This window comes from Fundulus heteroclitus, unplaced genomic scaffold, assembly GCF_011125445.2.
Source record: "Fundulus heteroclitus isolate FHET01 unplaced genomic scaffold, MU-UCD_Fhet_4.1 scaffold_66, whole genome shotgun sequence".
NCBI lineage: Eukaryota > Metazoa > Chordata > Actinopteri > Cyprinodontiformes > Fundulidae > Fundulus > Fundulus heteroclitus.
Window position 1 is genome coordinate 654,414 of NW_023397099.1, and position 25,423 is coordinate 679,836.

At 41.9% G+C, this 25,423-nt stretch overlaps 1 protein-coding gene across 3 annotated transcripts in view; it reads left to right on the forward strand.

Moving 5' to 3' along the window:
• The window catches only part of cmah (cytidine monophospho-N-acetylneuraminic acid hydroxylase), an 81,467-nt gene that overhangs the window by 24,344 nt on the left and 31,700 nt on the right, over positions 1-25,423 (forward strand). For all 3 annotated transcript variants that reach the window (XM_036133683.1, XM_036133686.1, XM_036133684.1), the window contains 8 exons: positions 10,069-10,178; positions 10,258-10,448; positions 10,948-11,028; positions 23,069-23,135; positions 23,229-23,310; positions 23,403-23,540; positions 24,077-24,212; positions 24,586-24,729. In XM_036133683.1, coding sequence (XP_035989576.1) covers positions 10,069-10,178; positions 10,258-10,448; positions 10,948-11,028; positions 23,069-23,135; positions 23,229-23,310; positions 23,403-23,540; positions 24,077-24,212; positions 24,586-24,729 — 949 coding nt within the window. The remainder of the gene's footprint in view (positions 1-10,068; positions 10,179-10,257; positions 10,449-10,947; positions 11,029-23,068; positions 23,136-23,228; positions 23,311-23,402; positions 23,541-24,076; positions 24,213-24,585; positions 24,730-25,423) is intronic.

A 25,423-nucleotide genomic window follows, 5' to 3' on the forward strand; every position in this document is an offset into this window, starting at 1 on the left:
ATCCGTCCATCAGCTTGTCCATCTCTGTCTAAGTCTCTCCCTATCTCCTGCTCTCTGGGTCAGATGTTTAGTTATACCTCTGCCTCCTTTAGTGATAATGGTACATGTAATAAATGTATTGTTATATAATGTGTTTTTGTAGCTTTGTAGGCGAGGGTGTCAGAATTGGAGACCCGGCTCTGTGCTGTTGAAAAACCAGCTGATAGCCGCCCCTTAGCTAGCGTGGAGCCACATAGATTAACTTCACGTAGTGGTCCTCCAGCAGCAGCACCTGAGCAGCTGGTTAACCAGGCCGGCTGGGTGACGGTTCGTAGGAAGCATAGCTCTAGATTCCAGCCCCCAGGTCACAACCAACCCGTCTGCGTTTCTAACAAATTTTCCACAACGACACACCCGCTGAGAAACCAACTCTGGTTATTGGTAGATCAATAGTCAGAAATGTGGCACTGGAGACACCAGGTACCATAGTCAAATGCCTGCCATGGGCCAGAACGAGCGACATTAAATCCTACCTGAAACTGCTGGCTAAGGATAAGTGTAAATAAAGTAAGATTGTTATTTCACGCTGGTGGTAATGACACCCTGTTACACTGATCGGAGGTCACTAAAGTTAGTGTTGCTTTGGTGTGCAAGTTTGCTAAAACAATGTCGGACTCCGTAATTTTCTCTGGTCCCCTGCCTGATCTGACCACTGATGACATGTTTAGCTGCATGTCATTATTCAACAGCTGGTTGTCTAGGTGGTGTCCTGAAAACGACGTGGGCTACATTGATAACTGGCCAACTTTCTGGGAAAAACCTGGTCTGATCCAGAGAGACGGCATCCATCCCACTTTGGATGTTGCAGCTGTTCTTTCTAGGAATCTGGCCGGATTTATTAGCTCTCCAAAATGCTGACAACCCAGGGTCCAGACCAGGAAGCAGAGCCATAGTTTAACACACCTCTCTGCAGCTTCTGTACTGTTACCCACCCATTACCCTATTGAGACGGTGTCTTTCCCACGGCCAAAACTTAACAGATCAAAAACTGATCTAAAAGGAACAAATCATAAAAATCTAATAAAAATCAATATGACTCAACTTGAATCAAAAAATAAAACAATTAAATGTGGTTTATTAAATATAAGCTCTTCCCCTCCAAAGACTTTATTAGTTAATAAATTGATTTCTGATAATCAAATTGATTTATTTTGTCTCACAGAAACCTGGCTGCAAGAGGACTACGTTAGTATAAATGAGTCAACTCCCTCCAGTTATTTAATTTTCCACTTTCCCTGATCTACGGGAGGAGGAGGAAGAGTAGCAACCATCTTTCAGTCTGATTTATTAATTAGTCCCAGGCCAATTAATAACTACAATTCTTTTAAACATTTAACCCTCATTTTCCCTCATCCAAATTGCAAAGCAATAAAACCTCTTCTGTTTGCTGTTTTGTATCGTCCACCAGGCCCTTACTCTCAGTTTTAAGATTAGTTGTCAGACTTCTTATCTGATTTGTTAAACACTGACAAGGTTATTATAGTGGGGGATTTTAACATTCATGTTGACACAGAATGTGATAACCTTAGTGTAGCGTTTAAAACTATCCTAGATTAGATTGGTTTTGCTCAAAATGTGCATATCTGACGCACTCTTGCCCTCATATTTTAGACCTTGTGCTGACATATGGCATTGATCGTGAAGAATTAACAGTATTTCCTCACAACCCTGTCCTATCTGACCATTTTTTAATAACTTTTAAGTTTAATTTAGCTGAGTTCTCCAACCCCAAAAGAGGGTTCCATTATAGTAGATCTTTATCAGATAATGCTGTATCAAACTTTAAAGAGTTTGTCCGCCTTTTGATATCCTCAGTATTGCAGAAATGCCCTGCAGATGGCAGCAATGTTGTTTCTTCCCATTCACAAATAGACGCCTTTGTTAATGGTGTGACTTTGTCATTGCGATCTGCATTAGACAATGTAGCTCCCTTATTCACAGGAAGCTGGCTCTTTGGTTTAATTTAGAACTGCGTTCCTTGAAGCACAATGTTAGGAAATTGGAAAGAAAATGGCGTTCTACATACCAAGATGAATCCTACCTAATCTGGAAAAAACAGTCTACTGTCGTATAAAAAGACACTTCGCAAAGTTAAAGCAGCATATTCTTCCTTACTAATTGAGAAGAATAAAAATAATCCTAAATTTCTCTTCAGTTGTCAAATTTACACAGAGTCACAACTCTGTTGATCCATCCATTGCCTTAGCTCTTAACAGTAATGACTTGATGGGATTCTTCATAAATAAAATTGATTCCATTAAAGATAAAATAATTGGCATCCTCCCAAACATGATTACCTCATCCTCAGTAAGTGAGGCAGCGTTGGAGGAATATTTAGAACTGCGTGGTGTTTGAACTGTTTAGAGGCAGTAGAGCTTTCTGAGCCATCTAAAATTTTAGCTGCCTCTAAACCTTCTGCCTGTATGTTAGACCCAATCCCAACCAAGTTATTTAAGGAAGTATTCCCTTTGACCAGTGGTACTATCTTAGACTTGACTAATCTATCCTTAAGCCGGGCGTACACTGTACGAGTTTTTCCCCTTTTCAGGCCGATTCTTCAGTCGTGCGGGCATTTTTTGAATCGGGCCGAATTTCAGCTTGATCGTAGAGGGGGGGAGGAGGGGGGACTGGCTTCTCACGACTACCTCCCGATCAGGAATCGGACGATCGGTGAAAATCAAACATGTTTGAAATTCAGTCGGCTGTCGTGAGGTTTTCGTGAGCGCATCCTGCTGTTCAAGCAGAGCTACGAGGGGGCGCCCTCCCCTCCTCTCCGTCCCCGCCAGCGGAGGGAGGGAAGCGGGCGTCCCTGAAGCAACCTCCGGCCGGTGTTGGGGAGGGCGAGCCGTCCGGTCCGCGCAACGCGCTGGCCGCCTGTTTCGGCACTCCTCCGCTTGCTGGGGGGGGGGGGGGGGGTGGGCCAGGCGACCTGCCGTGCCGCGCGGCCGCCGATGCGTCTTGTCTCTCCTTTCTCTCCCCTCCGTTCCCCCGATGCCCGGTGCCTCCTGCGGCCTCGCCAGAGCTGGGCTCGAACCCCTGCTCTGGGTCTCTGTCACCTACCGTCGCTCGCCTGCCTCTGCCACCACAGCGAGCGGTCCCAGAGGGGACACGACGTACAGTGTGAGCAGTTCGGTCTCGTCCGAGCGTCGCGCTGCACAGATCGTGAGCGGTGAACTTTTTAAACCCCGCGGTTCCATCGCACAGTTTGAGATGTATATAAGTACCACGACTGAAAAACTCGTACAGTGTACGCCCGGCTTTAGTAAATGGAGATGTACCACAGGCTTTTAAAGTAGCTGTTATCAAACCTTTACTTAAGAAACCTTGTCTTGATCAAGATGAGTTAATAAATTACAGACTGTGACAGATGACCCTAAGGTCACTAATAATATTCTCATGGCCTCAGATAATGGACTTGTCTGTACTTGTCCTGTTAGATCTCAGTGCTGCATTTGATACAGTTGATCACAATATTCTCCTAGAAAGACTTGAGCATACTGTTGGGATTAAAGGGAAAGCATTAGGCTGGTTTAAATCCTATCGGTCAGACAGATTCCAGTTTGTTCGTGTTAATAATAAATCTTCAAACTCTAGAGTCCCTTGTGGAGTACCACAGGGTTCAGTCCTTGGACCAATTCTCTTTACTATATAAATGCTTCCGATTGGCAAAATTATCAGACAGCATGGTATTAATTTCCACTGTTATACTGATAACACTCAGCTATATTTATCTATAAATCCTGATGAATCCAATCAGTTACTTCGACTACAGGCATGTCTTGATGACATCAAAAACTGAATGACTTTACATTTCCTGCATTTAAATTCTGACGAGACAGAAGTTGTAATCATTGGACCAGAGTCCTCAAAAAATAAACTTGTTAATCAATCACTTAATCTGGATGGCATTAACTTGGGCTCTGGTAATAAAGTAAAAAATCTTGGATGTTATTTTTTTACCAAGACATGTCATTTAAATCCCATATTAAACAGGTTTCCAAAGTTTCCTTTTTTCACCTCCGGAATATTGCCAAAATTAGAAATAATCTGTCCAGGGGTGATGCTGAAAAACTAGCCCATGCATTGGTTACTTTAAGGCTGGATTATTGTAATTCTTTGCTATCAGGAAGTCCACAAAAAGCAGTTCAAAGTCTTCAGCTGATCCGAAATGTTGCTGCAAGAGTTCTGATGAAAATCAACAAGAGGAATCATATTTCTCCAATTTTAGCTTCCCGTCATTGGCTTCCTGTTAAATCAAGAACGGAATTTAAAATTCTTCTTCTCACGTATAAAGCCCCTAATAATCAAGCTCCATCATATATCAGAGATCTGATATCAGAGACACCATGTATTCCTAACAGAGCACTTCACTCTCAGAGTGCTGGTCTACTGGTGCTATCAGGCTCCTCTCCTGTGGAACACACTCCCAGTTTTGGTCTGTGAGGCAGACACCCTGTCTACTTTTAAGAATAATCTTAAAACTTTCCTTTTTGACAAAGCTTATAGTTAGAGTGGCTCATGTTACCCTGAGCTACCTCTATAGTTATGCTGCTATAGGCTTAGGCTACTGGAGGACATCAAGGTCTAATTTTCTCACTCTACTAAGTTCTACTGTTGTCCAATTTGCATTGCTTGTCGTCATTTCAGCTTTTAACTTTTTAAAAGGCACTCTGTTAGCTGTGTCATCATCCAGGGAAGACATCTTACCCGCTATTACCATCTAATGTAGAACAGATTACTAGGTCAATGTGTGCTTCTGTGCTTGTTTGTCTCTCCTGTTGTGTCTCTGATCTGTCTTCTCTAACCCCCAGTCGATCGAGGCAGATGACCGTACTGAGCCTGGTTCTGCTGTAGTTTTTCTTTTCACTGTCGCTTCATGCTTGCTCGGTATGAGGGATTGCCACAAAGCCATAGAAAATGCAGACGACTCTCCCTGTGGCTCTACACACACTTCAGGAGGAGTGAATGCTGCTTGTCAAGACTTTGATGCAATCAACTGGTTTCCCTTATTTTTTAAATGTTTTGACCAATCTGTATAATCTGACCCAATCTGTATAATCTGATTGAATTTGAATTTGGAAGGTGCCTTGAGATGGCATGTTTCATGAATTGGCGCTATATAAATAAAATTGAATTGAATAACTTTTTCCAAATAAACTGTGTAAGTTGAACAATGATGCATGCAAATAATGTAATCTGCATGCAACAGCATTACTCAATTTACACAGCTGATGACTAGATCATCAGGTGTATGGGAGAGGACACTGGCGTTGTTTGTTCGCCGTTTCTCAGACCAAATCTTTGTGTAATATTGTTGCTAGTGTTGTTGCTATACAACCAGGCTACACAGTACAATATAAAGTACGTTTATCACACAGTATTACGTCCAAAAAAAACAACTAGTGCTATCACTTTAAATATCATGGATGTCATGCGCTCTGTACGGATTATGCCAACCCCAGTGAATGTCTAAATACCAGTTCACCATTGCTCGGAGTTTCCAGTGTCCATTCATCACTGCCTGCCATCAGGAGACTTTCACCCAAAGTCGCAACTGAAGTTGGTGAGATCTCCGCACAAAGTCACCGCATCTCACTTACTGTGTCTGATGGCCCTCTTCTGTGCATCACAGCCATTGTTAACGGCTAACAAACCACCTTCCATAACTTGCATGATGTTGAAGTACTCCGTCACCCAACTGAAGAAACTCAACAACTGCACCACACCAACGTGCATGTCAGTCATTAAACAACTTGGACTCCTTCGCCGGGAGCATTACATTCACAGAAGTTGCGGCCGAATGTTTGTCTTCTCCCGGTCGGATCACGACATTCCGTCTCTCTGGTCCGGTGCACGGCGCGTCACATCTCCAACACGTCATCAGGGCGCTGCCACTGCTAGAATTAATAATGCTAGAGTTTCCACGGCAATACTACGCACCGACCGGGATGGAAAACGTGGAGTGGATTTTAGTCTACTCTGGCCAAAACAGAGACACACTGCTCCATCTTCCATCAACATTGAACTGTTTAATGCACAATCCATCACAAACAAATCCTGCCTCATACCCGACCACATTCTGGATAAGTGTTTGGATCTGATGTGCCTTACAGAAACCTGGCACCAACCAGATGTTTTTGCTGCATTAAATGAGACCTGTCCCCCTGGCTACTGCTACCTACAGAAAGCACGCAACACAGGGAAGGGGGGTGGTCTGGCTGTAATCCACCAAAGGGATCTAGGTTTGTCCCCTATAACCCTGCCTGAGCTGTTGTCTTTCAAATGCCTTAGATTTAAATGTAAGCCTCCTCTATATACAACAATACTTCTCATCTACCGGCCACCTAAACCAAACTCATCTTTCATCCAAGAGATGTCCAACCTTCTCTCAACATTTTGTACTATGTCTGCCAATATATTTTCCTTGGAGATATAAATATTCACATCAACTCCCCCACCTGCCGTTTTGCTGCAGAATTCCTTCAATTACTCGACTGTTTTAATTTGACACAATTTGTTGATGCCCCCACTCACACCAGGGGGCACACACTTGACCTAGTCATTACTAACTCTGCACATCTCATTAATATTCTGGTCTATGATCTGGGTGTTTCCGACCACAAGGAAGTTTCATGAAGATGTCTTTACCTTCCGCCCTCATCAAGCCCAAAAGACAAATCTGCTTCAGAAACCTTAAAAACATTGACCCATAGTCTATGGCATCCGACCTTCAACGTCTCTGTATGGTAAACTGTTTACCAGCCACGGACTCTGTGGATTACTATAACAACACCCTGACTATCCTGGATCTCCACGCCCCAGTCAAAACCAGAACATTCACTTTCTCCCGATCAGCCCCCTGGTACACCATGGAGCTACGTAAAATAAAGGCAACTGGGCGTGCTATCGCGCAGAGATTCAGAGTAACAAGTCTTACTGTGCATAAACAATCTTTCCAAGAACACCAAAAAGACTACTCAAAGTCACTCACAAGGGCACGGTCACAATTTTACGGAAACATTAGAAACAGTCCCGGAAACTCCAAGCAGCTGTTCTCCACCATGAACCATCTTCTCAAACCAATAACCCCCTCACATACAGAAACCACAGAAGAGCACTGTAATAATTCCCTGAACTTTTTCAAAACAAAAATAGACTCAATCCACTCTTCCTTTTCTGGTTTCTCAGCACTACCCACCCCGATTGAACACTCACAGCTTGTAATCTCACAGCCCCTACAATGCCTTCCAGAAATCTCCCAGCACGAAGTTGAAAAGATCATCAAGAGGATGAAACCCACCACCTGTGCCCTTGACCCTTTTCCTACAACCCCAGTATAAGCAAATGCCCAGCCCTAAGCCCTCTGATTACCACTGTGATAAACCACTCCCTCGATTCAGGCAATGTTCCACCTGCCCTTAAAACAGCCATAATCAGACCACTCCTGAAAAAACCTACCCTCGATCCAGATACACTTTCAAATTATAGGCCCATTTCAAATCTCCCGTTCCTCTCTAAAGTACTGGAAAAAGTTGTTGCCACCCATCTCCAGGACCATCTCAAACAAAACAATCTTTGAGAAATTCCAGTCTGGTTTTCGCTCTGCTCATAGCACTGAAACAGCCTTGGTCAGAGTCTCAAATGACCTACGAATGGCAGCAGATAAGGGCTTGCCTTCCCTTCTCGTACTCCTCGATCTGTCTGCTGCTTTTGACACTGTAGATCATCAAATTCTTCTCAACCGGCTACACAAAACCACTAAACCCTCTGACACTGCTCTGAACTGGTTTCAGTCATTCCTCACTGACAGAACAGAGTACATCACAATTGGCAATACAAGTTCCGGGCAACACAAAGTCACCTGCAGAGTACCCCAGGGATCAGTCCTTGGGCCCATCCTCTTCATCATCTACATCTTCCCACACGGTCATGTCATCAGCCACCATGGAGTCTCATTTCACTTGTACGCTGATGATACACAACTGTACATAAAATCTGAGTCTCATCCCGCTGCAGCTTCAACAATAACATCATCATCTTCAAAACTCACTACCTGTCTGGAGGAGATAAAGATGTGGATGAAACACAATTTTCTCCAATTGAGCAGCTTCAAAACCGAGGCAATCCTTGTTGGCAAATCACACCAAGTCCAGTCATCCTCCATTACCGGTATAACCATCTCTGGCTAGGACATTCCCCTCTCCACAACAGTCACAATCTTGGTGTAAGATTTGATCCACATCTCACCTTTGAAGCTCATATCAAACACCTCTGCAAAATCTCCTTGTTTCATCTAAGAAATATTTTAAAACTCTGTTCCACACTCACCTTGGCTGACGCAGAAAAACTGGTCCATGCCTTTGTCTCCTCCAGGCTGGACTACTGTAACGCACTTCTCATCGGGATCCCTAACAAGAGCCTGCAGAAATTACAGTGTGTTAAGAACAGTGCTGCAAGGATCCTGATGAGAGTCCAAAAGTACAATCACATCACACCCATTCTCCACTCCCTTCACTGGCTTCCTGTTTGTGCAAGGATTGAATACAAGGTCTTAATTCTCACCCACCAGTGCATCTATGGAAATGCCACCCCATACCTGAAGGAACAGCTCATCCCTCTCACTACAACACGATCCCGCCGCTCAAAACACTCAAACCACCTCCTCCTCCCCAAGACTAAGCTGAGCACCATGGGCGACCGTGCCTTCTGCTCTGCCGCTCCTCGGACCTGGAGTGCCCTCCCTTATCATATGAGAGAACTTCAACTGTTATTCCCTTACTTTTAAAAAAGGATTCAAAACATTTCTTTTTGGCAGAACATACGACTTTTAACCTCTTACAATTATGATATTTAAAAGAAATCTTTACTGCTACAATAGAAAGAGTAGAAGCAGGAAAAGTGGCAAACGGTGGACAACGATGCTGGGTCTTCACTGGTAAAAAAAAATACGTTACACTTTGCTTAGTACAATATATATCTATCTGCAAAGAGAAGAGGTTATCAGGACATGGTTTTTACCGATGTTTCTGAATAACTCTCATGCACACTCTAAAATATTGTTAATCCATATTGTAAAAAGGTAGCCCAGACAGAAGGCTGTGTGTCAGGGCAGAGACCAGGCTACAGCCTGGAGAGCCTGCAGATAGTGATACAGCAGGGGATGGATCTTTCTTTGATTTGTTAAATATTAATTTTCAGATATTATTTGAGTCCTGCATTATTTGTGTTCTTAAAGGAAGCAAGGATACGCCATTTTTCTTTATCTTGATTAATTTTGTCTTGATTAATCTGTTACATTTGACTAGAATGTGGATTTGTTTAGTGTTGGGTCACTTTCTATCATGATGCCTATAATCAAAATTATGTTTCTTATTACCCTGTTACCATGTCAGTCCCATTCCATTTAATATGATAAGTAATAATTTGCTCACAGGAATGTTTTTTTCTAACCAAACATCTCATGTCCAATGTTTCATTTGGCACCTTATGATCTGGCTACGTGCCCTGTAGATGTCAGAGGGTCATTGTGTCAATTCAACCAGAGTTTGGCAGCTAAGACTTTAGATTTTGTTTAAAGAACTAAAGTCAGTCCCCTGGTGCTGTACCGTGGCTGTTGGTGATTATGCAGTTCCTTAGCAACTGAGGACAGGTGTGATTGAAATCGAGTGGATGATAAATCACTCAATAGACCTCTGAAAATATACGTCCCTCTCACTTCTGAGATGATATTACTTCCTCGTCTGTCTGCCTACCATCAAGAAACAATTGAAACATAACATAAGAGATGAACATGGGGGAAACAAACCCCTGACTTGCAATATCCTTATTAAGTTAATTGGTTTCTCTAAATTACCATGAATCCTGTTTCTCTCTTTGTTGAACTGTAATTAGATGACAACCTCTCCTGGGTATTCTTGTTCTCTTGCCTATTATCCTTTCGAGAGGTTATGGAAAAAGATTGTGAGCTGGTTTGAAAGAGTGTTTATTCTAACAGTATTGTTAAACCAGTGCCTTTTTTCAAACTCACAGAAGTTGAAATCTTGGATGATGGGGGGATGCAGCTAGTGGAGCTGAGCCCCATTGATCCCTGGATGACAGATCCCAGAGAGCCTCTGGAGCTCCAGGCAGGAGAAGTGAAAGTAAGACCTTTTTCTCTGGACCCTTTGAGAAGAAACTAGCCTAGTCCTAACAAATTCACAGCATTAAACTTCCCTTTAGATAACGTACCTTACCCACGCCTGCATGGAGCTGCAGTTTGAACAAAAGCGCTTCCTGTTTGACCCATGGCTGATGGGTCCTGCCTTTGCCCGTGGCTGGTGGCTTCTCCACGAGCCCCCGGCAGACTGCCTGGATAGACTCTGTGCAGCCGATCTCATCTACATCAGCCACTTGCACTCGGACCACCTCAGGTAAAAACTCTGTTGCTGCTATTAGCTAAGTTGTTCCAACTTTTTTGCCACCTTGGGATTAGAGAAAAGATCACAAAAAACAAATTTCTTTTCTGAGCGAGAAACAGCCACCTAAACCCGGTTCGTAATTGAGAATCAATTAGGTTGGGACCGTACAATCGGTTCCCAAACAGTGGTTTTTCTTCAACCTTTTAGGAACCAGTGAGGCGCAGAGCTTAAAGGGCTGCACCTATAGGTTACTCGTAGAATCTTGGGTTATGGTACATAAGGAAAAGTGTTATTTCATATAGGTGTAGCTATGGGTGGGCATTTCTACGTAATTTGCTAATTAAAATATAGTGTCATTCAATTGGCTGTTAGTAACGATTACATTAGATTGTTCAGCAAACTTGTTCTGATGATGGTCGATGATGTTTATCATCAATATCAAATCTAGTTTAAGTGTCCAACTAGGGCTTGAAAAACATTTGCAGATAGACCTGCTCTGTTTCTCTTCCAGTTACCCCACTCTGAAGGTGCTGTCAGAGAGGAGGCCCGATGTTCCGATATACGTTGGCGACACATCTAGACCAGTATTTTGGTTAGTAGAATGATTGTGACAGTTTCATTTCATTGATCTATGACCTCAACACAGACAGTTGTAAACCTACTTATTTTCAGTGAAGAGAATATATTTTGTGTTTTTTCTTGTGATTTCCTTTGTATGTTTTTTTTTATATAAGACGTTTGCATGTAGTTCAGTTTTAGCAACTTTAATACTATCCATATTTAATTAATTTGTTGATGTTTAACTGTTTAAGTTATTGATAATCATGGCATGTTTTTTAATGTTTAGTTGGGCGCAGGAGAGAAGGATGTTGAGTTATTTCCTGATGCAGAATGTCTTCAATTCATTGGCTCTGCTCAGACTCCCATTGATCTAATTTCTTTCTGCCTGAAGCCTGTGATCTTCTTCATCCCTGACCACATCTCTTGTTCTGATGGAGCTCGATCCCTTGCTCTGTGAAGGGTCTTTTTACATAACAGTAGACTGTTTTCCCAGATTAGGTAGGATTCCTCTAGATGTGTAGCGCACCATTGTCTCTCCCATGTCCTAATGTTGTGCTTCAAAGAACACAGCTCTAAATTAAAACAGGGAGGCAGCTTCCTGTGAATGACCACCTTCTTTTTCAAGGGGGCTGCGTTGCCAAATGCAAAACGCAATGAGAAAGTGACGGTGTTATGGTCTGGCTGTTAGACCACAACAAATCAAAGGGAAGCCATGCATGGGATAACTTAAAATGGGGATTTATTTGACAAACACAATCATAACTTGTTGGATAGGAGAGGGAAAGAGAGAAGAAGGTGGCAGAGAGACAGAAAAGAATGAGCTGAACTCCTCCGAGCTGGTCTGGTCTGGTCTGAGCTAGGGTTGATCGTCTGGCGCTTGGATGGAGCTTGCAGGTGAGGAAGATTGCTGATTCTTAAACTGGGCCTGACATCAGTCTGGCCAGCTGCCTCCACTTCCAATCAGCACCAACTAGGAGCTCTACCCAGGGACTTATAGGAAAGGCCTTGGGCCGTAACACTCCCCCCCTTCAAAACAGGGTCCCTTGGAACCCTGGGCAACCTGTATATTAACACCCAGAAAAAACAAAGTTACACACACACACACACACACACACACACACACACACACACACACACACACACACACACACACACACACACACACACACACACACACACACACACACGTGAAATAACAAAACTTTAGTCCCCTCTGATTCCATTCCTAGGTCAATAACTAGTACCTTGAAGTGACTCTTACGAATGAAAGAAAAAACAAAAAAAAAACAAGTTAGTGACTTTGTGCTCTTGACAAAGCATCTGCAACAATATTATCCTTCTCCTTGATATGACAAATATCTAAGGAGAAGGACTGCAGAAACAGTGACCATCTCACAAGTCTTTGATTTGGACAGCGAAATTAATTTAAGAAGGTCAGATGATTATGATCTGTAAAAACTACCAAAGGTCCTGAACCTACGTAGACCTCAAAATGTTGTAAGGACCAAATTAGAGCAAGGGTCTCTTTTTCAATTACTGAATAATTCAGATGATGCCTATTAAATCTTTTAGAAACAAAACTTACAGGTCTTTCAACTGTAAAGTCATCGTCTTGCAAAAGGACTCCACCTGCACCAACATGACTGGCATCAATCTGAATCTTAAAAGGCTTAGTCATATCAGGAGCTAACAAGACAGGAGAATTGCATAGCAACTTCTTCACATCTTCAAAAGACTGTTGACAGACAGAGGACCAAACGTATTTCACATTTTTTTTCCCCCAAAAGGTCCGTTAAAGGTGCAACCTACAGTTGAAAAGTTTTTGCAGAAGGATCTATACTATCCAACTAACCCCAAGAATTTCATGAGTTCCTTTTTAGATGTCGGTGGAGGATACTTTTCAATCGCTTCTACCTTTGCACTAACTGGACATACTTTACCTTGACCAACTTGATGACCATGATAAGTAACAGTCACATGAGCAAATTCACATTTGGCTAGATTCACTGTCAGATGTGCATCCACCAAACGGTCAAACAAAGTTGTGAGTCTTTCCAGGTGCGAAGACCAAATATGAGAGTAGACAACAATGTCATCCAAATACACAGAACAACCTTCCAAATCTCCAACAATTTTATTCATCAATCGCTGAAAAGTTGCTGGTGCATTTCTCAAACCAAAAGGCATAACCTTATACGAATACAACCTATTAGGTGTAACAAAGGTCGAGATTTCCTGCACTCTTTCAGTCAAAGGAACCTGCCAATAACCTTTTAGAAGATCTATCTTGCTAATGAATTTAGCATTCCCAATCTGGTCAATGCAGTCATCCATACGAGGTAGAGGGTTTGAATCCGGTTTTGTTATGCTATTGACTTTTCTGAAATCTGAACAAAACCGATATGTTGTATCCGATTTTGGAACTAACAAGCAAGGCGAAGCCCAGCTTGAACAAGATACTTGAGCGATGCCATTTTCTAGCATGTACTCAACCTCAGCATCCAGGTGTTTACGTTTTTTTTCTGGGTTAACCCTATAAAAATTTAGTTTTATAGGTCGTGCGTCACCCACCTCAATATCATGTTCAATCAAGTGTGTGCAGGATGGAACATCTGCAAATAAATCAGAGTAAGAGTTTATCAACTGAATCAACTCAAAACATTGAGGTTCTGGTAAAAAACTTAGCACACTGTCCAAGTTTTCCAGTACTTCAGAATTCTTCAGTCGACCAGTTGGAATGGCTGAATCGGGGGTAGGCAACCCATCAACCATCCCTTCACCTTCAGCAGATGACACCGTTTCACCAATGCACACAGGGTGAATTGGCGAAATGGCGAAGTTACCACAGGAAGTAAAGCCAGTACTTGATCACCTGCAAGAAAAAAAACGGTGTTCAGCTTTTTTATCGTACAAATGCTTCATCTTCTTCTGCACAGAAGATAGCCTCTCTTTTGCCAGCTGTGTAGCAGTAAAGAGTCTCTGTTTAAATCCATTAACATAATGCAACAGGTTTTGCGGTGGTTCATCATCTTTCCACTCATCTCACAAAACTGTTAATGGACCCCGCACAGTGTGACCAAATACCAAATCAAAGCCTGTACTTTCTTGCATCACTTCTCTTGCTGCGAGTAATAACCAAGGCAGACCGTCCTCCCAATCAGCATTCATCTGGACACAGTAAGCCGGGAGTAAAGATTTCAACGTTTGATGAAATCGCTCCAGTGCTCCTTGACTCTGTGCATGATATGCTGTAGATTGTTGTGCTTAATGTGTAGCTGCTTCAAAATCTGTGCAAACAAATGAGAGGAGAAATTAGATCCTTGATCGCTCTGAATGACTAGGTATTCCAAAAATACCAATAAACTGCATGAGAGCTCGCACCACAGACTTTGCAGTAAGTGTGTGCATCCGGTATACTGCTGGATACCTGGTACTTTGGCACATCACAGTCAAAAGATACTTAGCACCTGACCGTGAAGGTGGAAGAGGACCAACACAATCAATTATTAAGTGTTCAAATGGTTTACCAATACTCGGAATAGGATACTGTGGTGCCCGGTTTATAACTTGATTGGGTTTACCAGTCAGCTGACAAGTGTGGCAGGTTTTAATATAAGCAGAAACATCTCTTTTCAGGCGTGGCCAAAAAAATTTCTCAAATGCGGTCGTAGGTTTTTCTAACCCCCATGTGTCCGCACTCATCATGAGATACATGCAAAACCAAGTCACGATATTTCAAAGGCACCACAACCTGATAAACTGGGTCCCCAATAGTATTGTCACCACATGGCATCCACTTCCTTAACAATACCTTGTTTTCAACAAAGTATCCATGAGCATAACTTTGCATCTCCTCGCCAGGTACTGCAGACTGAAACAAATGCTGTATTGTGGGGTCAGATCTTTGCTCCTGCCCCAGATCCTTCTGTGAAATAGACAAAAGAATGTTAGACAAACAAAAACCGGACGTCTGTTTAACTTTTCCAAAATCTTCATCCTGATGTACATCACTGACTGCTTTCATTGCCCGTGTCACTGCACATGCTTGAACAACTTCAGGGTGTGAGTTTTTATTTTCGTCAAGACCACTGTCGATCAAAGATACTGGAACACCAGGATATTCCGGTTGATCAGGCCATACTTTCCCTCCAGCTATATTGTTTCCCAGTATAACTGTGACACCAACCACAGGCAGCGCAGGTCAAACACCCATCCTTACTTCCCCATCAAACAGACCCGCATGAAGCATGAGCTTATGTACAGGAACAGAAAACACAGACATACCCATACCCAACACAGGTATAGATAATCCAGTGTCAGATTCATCTGAAAAAGACAAAACTGATGCCAAAATGAATGAATAGTATGCACCAGTATCCCTTAAGATAGTGACCGGGACTCTCACGTCACTACGAACTAAAGACACTTGTCCTTCCATAAGAAATGGCTTATAAGAACTCAAATCAGGTTTTTCAACAAATACCACTTCAATCATTTCGTCAGGACCATTCAAAGAAACCGGCGCAGCAAGTGCTGCTGGTTTAACCCGAGTACCATCCTTATTTCTGGACTTCAGCAAAGCACAGTCTTTCTTCCAATGACCCTCTCTGTGACAATAATTACAAATTTTTTCCAGATCTCAGTAATTGCGGTCTGAAAAAGAACCAAAACTTGTTGAACGCCAGTTTGGAGTACTCCTCCGAACTGTGTGTTCTACACCAGTATCCTTATGTGTCAAAACAAAATCATCAGCCAACACTGCAGCTTCTGACACAGTTTTCACATTCTGTTCATTAAGGTACACTGCAATGCGCTCAGAAACAGTTCTTAAATTGCTCCAAAACCATTAAATTACAGAGGTCATCAAATGTTTTGATCTCAGAGGAATTGCACCATCGATTAAAATGAATCTCCAAATCCCTGGCAAACTCTACATAAGTTTTATCACCTTTTTTCCAGTCTCTAAACCTCTGTCTGTATGCCTCAGGAACATATGCTTTCAGTATTGCAGCTTTAACCTTGGCATAATCCTGGCCATCATTTAAGCTCAACATAGAGAAAGCTTCTTGAGCACGACCAACCAAAACACACTGAAGCAAAACTATGCGGTCTGAATCAGACCAATCTCTTGTCTCTGCAACTCTTTCAAACAAAGTGAAAAAAGTATCAACATCCTTTTCACTAAACTTAGGCACCAAACGCAAGTCATTTAGAATATCAGAGACTTTACTTTTCGAGTCCACAGCATAAGATTCCCCAGACAATTGGTTTTCTTTCATTAGATTTAATTTTTCACTTTCCAACCTTATTCTTGCTAATTCAGTTTCCTGTCTTATCTTTTCCAAAGCAAGAACTTTATCAAAATCTGCCTGCCGTCGTAAATTCTCCAAAGCCAAGTCCTTTTCCTTCTCCAGTTGCATTCATAACGTTAACAACTCTTTTTGTTGTTTGAAATCCAAAGGTTTGGGCTTTACAACCTGAGAACCCACATCTTCAGATACTGAAGGCAAAGTCAAAACATTCATTTCAATTAAGTTTTCCCTTAAAATTGCTTTAACATTTTCTGATAGGGTTAAGTTTAATAACCTCTTTATCCTGGAAAGAAAACCAAACACAAACACAAGTTTTTACTCTTCCCAAGGAAGAGGGCAGATGAACCAGGAGCATAGGACTTGTTCTTTCACAAGCTTGAGTTTGACTGCCCCGGACTGCCTCTGTCCCCTTCTCTTTATTGTCACACATCACATAGGGTCAGGAGAAATTAATCACAGTCTTGAGTTTACAACATGGGGGTTGGAAAACAAAGAAGGGAGCAAGTTTCATTGCGGGTGATAATCAAATCACCAGCTTCATGCAAAGTTGGATAAAGGTGATAATCAAATCACCAGCTTTGTACAAGGTTGGATAATGGTGATAATCAAATCACCAGCTTCATGCAAAGTTGGATAAAGGAGACATTCCTTATCTGGGAAAACCATTTGCTCTCCCTTATCTAAGGTTAAAAACAACAGAACCTTCCTGAAAGCAAACTCTTAAAACAAACCAAATGCCTGTAGCTTGATAAAAATAAAATGATTACATTTACATTTTTCTAACATTTTCCTTCAACCGTTTGTCACCAACATTTATATTATGGTGCTCAGCAATTTTTACTAATTGTTCTCTAAAAACACTGCTCCAGAAATTCTACTATTGGGGATTTAATAAAGTTTTCAAGAGACATGATTAGATTCTTAAATCACCAAACAGTGTTAAAGTATATTGCTGACAATCTGTGCAACACAACACATCTGAACCTCCCCTCTAACTACCTATCCAAAACTAACTAGCTCAACCCTAGTCTTCGGAGATCAGGGATGGTGGGTACTTACGCACTGAATACCAATAGAGTGGGAAAGGCGATCAGAAAACTAGCAACCCCCCCAACTCTATGGCTGTGCCCCCGAGACAACTGCTCCAACCATATGATCTCACACTAAAGTTTTTTTGAGCATATGAATGCCAAAAGGGGAGACACGCTGAGGCTTAAAGGGGAATCAGTTCAGATTACCATACCTAATTGCACAAACCAATCATCAATTAGCACCTAACACTGGAGACATCAGATGAGAAGAAAACAAACGACTTACCCCAAACCAGAGAAAGAAGAAGAAAAAGAAAAACTATTTCTTCAAACTAACTTCCAAAACAGCTTCCCAATTACATTACAAACAATGCTTTGTTAATTTAGAACTGTTGCGCAAACTGTAAAATAGGTTCAGACGAGCCCCCAATTTGTTATGGTCTGGCTCTTAGACCACAACAAATTAAAGGGAAGCCATGCATGGGATAACTTAAAATGGGGATTTATTTGACAAACAAAATCATAACTTGTTGGATAGGACAGGGAAAGAGAGAAGAAGGTGGCAGAGAGACAGAAAAGAATGAGCTGAACTCCTCCAAGCTGGTCTGGTCTGAGCTAGGGTTGATCGTCTGGCGCTTGGATGGAGCTTGCAGGTGAGGAAGATTGCTGATTCTTAAACTGGGCCTGACGTCAGTCTGGCCAGCTGCCTCCACTTCCAATCAGCACCAACTAGGAGCTCTACCCAGGGACTCATAGGAAAGGCCTTGGGCCATTACAACGGCGTCAACAAAAGTATCAATTTGTGAAGGGGAAGAAACATTGACAGTGAGATGCTTTCCCTTTGACATACCCTGGGTCCTCAGTGGCCTAAAAGAGCTGAATAAAAATAATAAAGAAACTTTAGGCAGAGAGCAAGACAGGGAAATAATGAGAAGTGTACTAAAGCAGAGTCAAGTTTGGTTGAAAGAAAGGAGGCGTAAATAATTTGTGGCTTCTCTATGACAAACTTACCCAGAGTTATAGCTCTGTTGATCCATCCATTCCCTTAGCTCTCTCAGCAGTAATGACTTTATGGGATTCATAAGTAAAATTATTAAAAAATAAAATGATTGGCATCCTCCCAAACATTATTACCTCATCCTCAGTAAGGCAGCGTTGGAAGAATCTTTAGAGCCTGATTGGTGTTTGAGCTGTTTGGACGCAGTAGAGCTTTCTGAGTTATCTAAAATTGTAGCTTCATCGAAACCTTCAACTTGTATGTTAGACTAAATCCCAACCAATTTATTTAAGGAGGTGTTCCCTTTGATTAATGCCCCCATTTTAGACATGATTAATAAATCCTTAGTAAATGGATATGTACCACAGGCTTTTAAAGTAGCTGTTATTAAACCTGTACTTAAGAAACCTTCTCTTGACCAAGATGACTTAATAAATTACAGACTTAAATCTAATCTTCTTTTCCTATCTAAAATTCTTCAGAAAGTAGTTGCTAATAAACCCTAACCCTGTAGACCCAGTCTACAGGGTTAGGGTTGGCAGAACTGGGGCTCTAACATTATATTATAAATTAAATTACAGATAGGAATCATTTTTCAAAATGGTATTTATGTGAAAACATTTAATAAAAACTTTATATCCATATGTCTGTACACTACCAGTCCAAAGTTTAGACTCACCTTTGTCATTCACTGGCTTTTTTAAAACTTTCTACATAGCAAATACATAGTGAAGACATAAAAACTATGACTGAAAAATATATAGAATCGTGTAAATTTGTTTTGATTACTGCTTGTCCACTCTTGGCCTTCTCTCAATGAGCTTCATCGGGTGAAAGAGTTTTCCAAAAGTCTCGAAGGAGTTCCCAGAGGTAGTAATAAAAAAACATTGAATGAGAAGGTGAGTCCAGACTTTTGATTAGTAGCATATATTTACTATGTTTTTTTTTTTATCCAGTCCCAGAACTCCCCAACCCTGACACAAAAATGATTTAGCCATTAAGACGAGTTTTTGCTGCTCATTTTGAACTCCATTCAGCTGCTTAATACATTAGAATGTGGGCTTTTCAGACCTGTCTGGTGCACATGAAAGAAAAGATAAGAGAGCATGAAAGCAGAACCTAGAGGGATTTTATGAGTGAATATTTTAAAAACACTTGTGTTTTGGTCAGTCCGCAATGCTGTCTGAAGGGTTAGAGTCTGCATGACTCTGCTGCCGCATGGCTCTGCTGCTTTCAATGCTCAGTCTGCGAGGTTGCGACGGTAGCTGGTACGCCAGTCAGAGTGGTTGCGACCCTCGCCAGTCTGACAGTCTGTGTGGGTGCGACACTCGTTAGTCCGCCAGTCTTTGCTCCGAAGTCCTGCAAGGAGGGGGTCCAGGTGGATCCAATACGTGGATGCCAAGCCCTCAGGGCCTTGTCGAGATGCCAAGGATCCAGGGCCTCGTTAAAACACCAAACACCCAGGGGCCCATGGTTATTTTTACATCCCCAGGTAACTTCAGAAGTTCTTACTTCCACACCTTCTGCTCGACAACCTACTTTCTGAGTAGCTGCTTAGGGTGTCGTTACCAGAGGTGCTGCAGGGGCTGCTTCTGAGGTTCCTGGTCTCAAAGTTTCTGGGTGCATCTGAGACCATTCGCCAGGTGCCGTCTGAGGCTGTTCGCCAGGCGGCGTTCGCCAGGCGGCGTTCGCCAGGCGGCGTTAGCCAAGCGGCGTTCGCCAGGCGGCGTCTGAGGCTGCTCGTCTTAGGCCGCTCCCCAGGCACCGTCAGAAGCCACTCGCCAGGCGTCGTCTGACAACAAGCTCCAGAATCGGTGCAGGGTCAGCGTCAGGAGTGTTCATCGGCTTCGTCATTGTCCGCCCTGCACCGTCGTTGACATCCGCCGCCAAGAGCCCTGCACCGTCGCCGGCTAGCAAGGGTCCTGCTCTGTCGCCTCCATTCCGTTTTTGTCTCCTGTTTTTCTGAGCTTGCCTTGCCCCTGTCGGATCTGATTGCCTGTCGGTTACCGGACCTGTTTCTGCACCCTGACTCTGCTCCCGGATTCTGCTCTGGACATTCCTGGATTTCTGATCAACTGGCTTGACTCTGGACTGGCTTTCGGACTATGGACTCTGGTTCTCCCCTTCGTCATCCTGTCTGCCTCTGTCATGCCAGTTCTGACGGATTTCCTGCCTGCCTGCCTGCCTGCCTGCCTGCCTGCCTGCCTGCCTGCCTGCCTGCCTGCCTGCCTGCCTGCTGACGATTAACCTGCAACCTTCACCATTTTAAACGCTATCTACTTGTCTGGCTGAAGTCTGGGTCATCCGTTTCTGTTCATGACTCATCTGGGGTTTTGGTTCCCCTGGTGTCTGCCTCGGTGCTCTGGGGGACGGGTCTTTGGCTCGTCACAACCACTACTGAGCATTTTTCTCATGGATAAACCTCACATGCACAGGCGCACTCTCCCAAACACCTGCAGGTGCTTGGATCTGGGTGCTTGCAGATTCACTTCTATACAGGAAACCCCTATTGTCTTCGGCTGTCACTTTGGATGGTGCTGTATGTTCTTCAGTGATGGTATGAAGGTGTTGCTTGTTTGAACCTGTAATACTTTATCAATTGGTTTTGCTGTTCTTTTATATCTCTCTTTGCAGGTGAAGAAGCAGACTGAGGATGTTGTATCGTTCTCTCCTTTTTCTGTCCTCTTTCTCTTTCACCTTTTCTCCTTTTTTCTCTCTTCTTAACATGAAATATACCCTGCATAGATTACAAAAAAGCTTCTTGCATATATAAATCAAGCGGAGCACTATGGCAAAAGCAGTAAGGCTCCACTTGTGAAAGTAAAATCTGTTGGGCTGTTTTTGGCATCAAGATAACAATTCTTATTGCCACATTGCCAGACAGGACACAAGAAGGAAAAATAGTTGTTTCCTTTATCTTGAATTGGAGAATATTAACCACTATGGATCTAGGCAGTGTGTTGAGACTCTGCTTTAATGCGAGTAAGCGGTGTGCTCATTGTATTTGCAGATCTGTCCCGTTATTGATTGACTTCTATTATCAGTTTCTTCTCAACCTCTAGCAGTGAAAACCCCACCCCTTGGCCCTTTAGGCACCACATAAATTCTCAAGTTATTCCTCTTTGACCTTGATTCTAAGTTGTTGATCTTGTCCATCAGTGTCCTCTGATCTTTAAGTGTTTGTTGAGAGCAGTATGTACCATGGCTGACCATGTTTCCAACTCATCAATTTGTGCAGTTGCTTCTTCAAGTTTTTCACATTGGTCTTGAATTTAAAGCGTTGTGGTTGATAGCTGCTGACTCATTTGCTGCTTGAGTTCATTCAATGTCTTCTTTATATCTTGCTTGAAGTCATCTTTAAGTGTGTCCAGGTCTGTTTTTAGCTCAGTTCGGAGAGAAAAAATTTGTTCACTTATTATTTTTAGAGATGCGTGAGTCACCGCCATATTCTGTCCCCTTAGCGTTAGTATTAGCTGTGGTTTCTTTGCCTGGACTTGATGTTTCTTTCTCTGCTTTTTCTGGCATCCTTTTGCTCTTGGATTTGGTTCCCCCACTCATATTTCAATAGTAAGTCACAAATGTCTCGTATTAGGCAAGGCAAGGCAAATTAATTTCTATGGCACAATTCAGTACAGAGAAAATGCAAAGTGCTTTACATGATTAAAATATAGAAAAATAAAACATAATAAAAGTAGGAATAAAATGTAGAAACAAAATAGAACATTAAAAACAGTGATGTTTCAGTAGAACAGTTTAACTAGAACAGTCGAAGGCAGTCCTAAACAAATGTGTTTTTAATCTTGATTTAAAGGAACTCAGGCTTTCCGCACTTTTACAGTTTTCTGGAAGTTTGTTCCAGATAAGTGGAGCATAGGAACTAAATGCTGCTTCTCCGTGTTTGGTTCTGGTTCTAGGTATACGGAGTAAGCTGGAGCCAGAAGACCTGAGTGCTCTGCATGGTTGATGCACTGATAACAAGTCTGTGATGTATTTAGGTGCTAAGCCATTCAGGGATTTATAGACTAACAGAAGTATTTTAAAGTCTATTCTCTGAGATAGAGGGAGCCAGTGTAAGGACTTTAGAACTGGGGTGATGTGCTCTACTTTCTTAGTCTTAGTGAGGACGCATGCAGCAGCGTTCTGGATCAGCTGCAGCTGTCTGATCCACTTTTTAGGCAGACATGTGAAAACTCTGTTGCAGTAATCAATTCGACTAAAAATAAACACATGAATTACTTTTTCTAGATCCTGCTGAGACATTAGTCCTTTAATCCTGGAAATGTTCTTCAGGTGATAGAAAGCCGACCTTGTAACTGTCTTTAAATGCTTTTGGAGGTTCTGGTCTGAGTCCATCACTACACCCAGATTTCGGGCCTGATCAGTGATTCCTAGCTGAAGCAGCTGAAGCTGTGTGCTAACTTTTGATCTCTCCTCTATTGGTCCAAAGATTATTACTTCAGTTTTGTTTTTATTCAATTGAAGAAAATTATGGCACACCTAGGCATTGATTTCTTCTAAACATTTCCTCAGTATTAGATGAATGAGAGTAGGTTAACAGCCAACAGCATGGAGCTCTCCCTTTAGGCTTCTATCTTTCTTTGTTGCCAACCGGAAGTCCCAAAAAGAATTGTTTCTTACTCTGTTTTTAATTTGGATGAAAAATAATCAGGAATACTTTTGTTTAATTCTATTTCAAGCATTTTATCTGTTTTCTTTTCTTTCATACACCAGGTTTTTGGAGAAAAGCAAAGTCAAGCTAACCAATATCAATGTCACTCCTTTTGGTGTTTGGCAAATTGTAAGCTTACCAATAATAATTTAAAAAAGGAATTTACCATTTAAAAAAAAAATTGGTTGTTGATTTGAATTTATTGTGCCTTCATTTTGACAGGTTGACAATAACCTGAGATTTATGATTCTGATGGACGGTGTCCATCCTGAAATGGACACCTGCATCATTGTTGACTATAAGGGTACAGAAGATTTTACATTATATCTCTGAGAGCAGATTGAACAAAAAAGTAGGATCAAATTTTTTATTTTTTTTTTATTTTTTCGATTGCAGGTCACATTATTCTGAACACAGTGGACTGTACCAGGCCAAATGGGGGCAGACTACCAGAAAAGGTGGACCTGATGTTGACTGATTTTGCTGGCGGTGCATCTGGTTTTCCAATGACATTTCATGGGGGGAAATACAATGGTAAACTCAACTACATTGTTTGGAGAGTGCCGTATAGTGTGTTTTTATTACAGTGTTATAAAGCAAGATTTCAAAAATTGGTTTCTCATCAATCTGCCCTACTTGTATGACCGGAAAAACAAACCAGAACACCAGCTGCACACAGTGTTCACCTGCAAATAGCTGGCCTTACATCCTGTTTCTAAACATGATTGCAGTGTTTCTTTATGAGTTGGACAAGCACAAGGTCTTTCATAGCACACATTTAGTTTTGAAACCACAGCTGTCATACTGACAACCAAATGTTTTTACAAGAAAGTTTTAATTGCAAGTACCTGAGTAAGGTATAGAATGTACAAAAGGCAAACCACTGTGAGCCTAAACATGATCCTAAAGAGCAATTTTAACAGAACAAAAGTTTGCGCTGTTGCAGGAATAAAAGGAATTTCCTGTAAAAGGAGAAATTGAAAATAATCTAGCAAATTATTAAACCTGAATGTTTTACCATTTATGTGGTACCAGTGGTGACTGTTTCTTATTTGTTTCCTCATTCTCAGACTCTTGGAAGGCAGAGTTCATCAAGAATGAAAGGAAAAAGTTACTGAACTACAAAGCTACGCTGGTCAAGTCACTGCAACCGAGGATCTACTGTCCCTTTGCTGGATACTTTGTGGAAGCTCATCCATCAGACAAGTTGAGATTACACAGTGGTCAGATTTGTACAATGGTTGATGCATTAAGGCCAAGTAAATGAGCCCTATACTGATTACACTGCACTGCTCTGATGCAGGTGCAGGCTGATAGAAACACAACATACCGTATAGATAGTAGTAACTGAAACACCCATTCAGTAAATGCAAACAGCCTTCACATTCTACAGGCCAGATGTCACAGCAGATGCAGCTTGATGGGCACTTTATCTCAGAATGATAATCTTCAGGCCCGATAACACAAATCATGGCACCTAAACAGTGACATATTAACTTTTTTATATAGATTGGTCTTCTGATGGGTTTGTTTTTTTGTGTTTTGCTTGGTTTTCTCTCTTCTGTCTATATGGTTGAAGGAGCATTAAGGATACCAACATCAAAAACAGACCAGAGGACCTCAATGCACTCATCAATAAACTTGCACCAGACATCAAGACATGGACACCCAAGCCTGGCGCCATGCTTGACCTTGGCCTTGCATTGAAAGACCCCACAAGCAGGTTGACAATAACGCAAAGTTGTCTATGTGTCTTCATGTTGGGCAGAAGTACTGGCTGTTTAAGCTGTAAGCTCTATCAGCAGGGGAAAGCACTCCTCGGCACAAGCAGAAATAATTAACTTTAAGACGATAGTAGTGGTGACTTTATTATAACCTTTCTAAAAGGTTAATCAAGAGTGGAGGAAGTAGGACAAGACAGTGATTAGACTAGAAAGATGAGCCAAGGAGCCAAAGATAGGCTTCAAATATTAACCAAAGGTCATAAATAAAATGTAATATCAAGATTAGGCTGTGATCTGCAAGAAGGGCATATCAAAGCAGTGTGCATAAGGATAAATAACTACAGACCAGTCAACGAAAATAACTTGTATAGACTAACACTAGTCACACATAGTGAGTGGAGGGAAAACGATACAAGATTTTAATTTTTTTTTCAGATAGAAATTTGAAAAGTGTAATATGCATTTTGTATTCAGCCATCTTTAATTAGGTGTTCCTAAATAAAATATAGTGCAGAAGAAGTCCCCTAAAGGGAGTTGATCTGTTGCTTGTTTCAATCTTAGTATGAATACAACAGTATTCTAAGATGCGTTGGAGCAAATTAGTAAACAAACAGCATTATGAAGACAGAAGAAAATGTAAGGCAGTTCGGGCAGAAATTAGCAGAGAGCTTCAAAGCAGGGTTGAGCCATAAA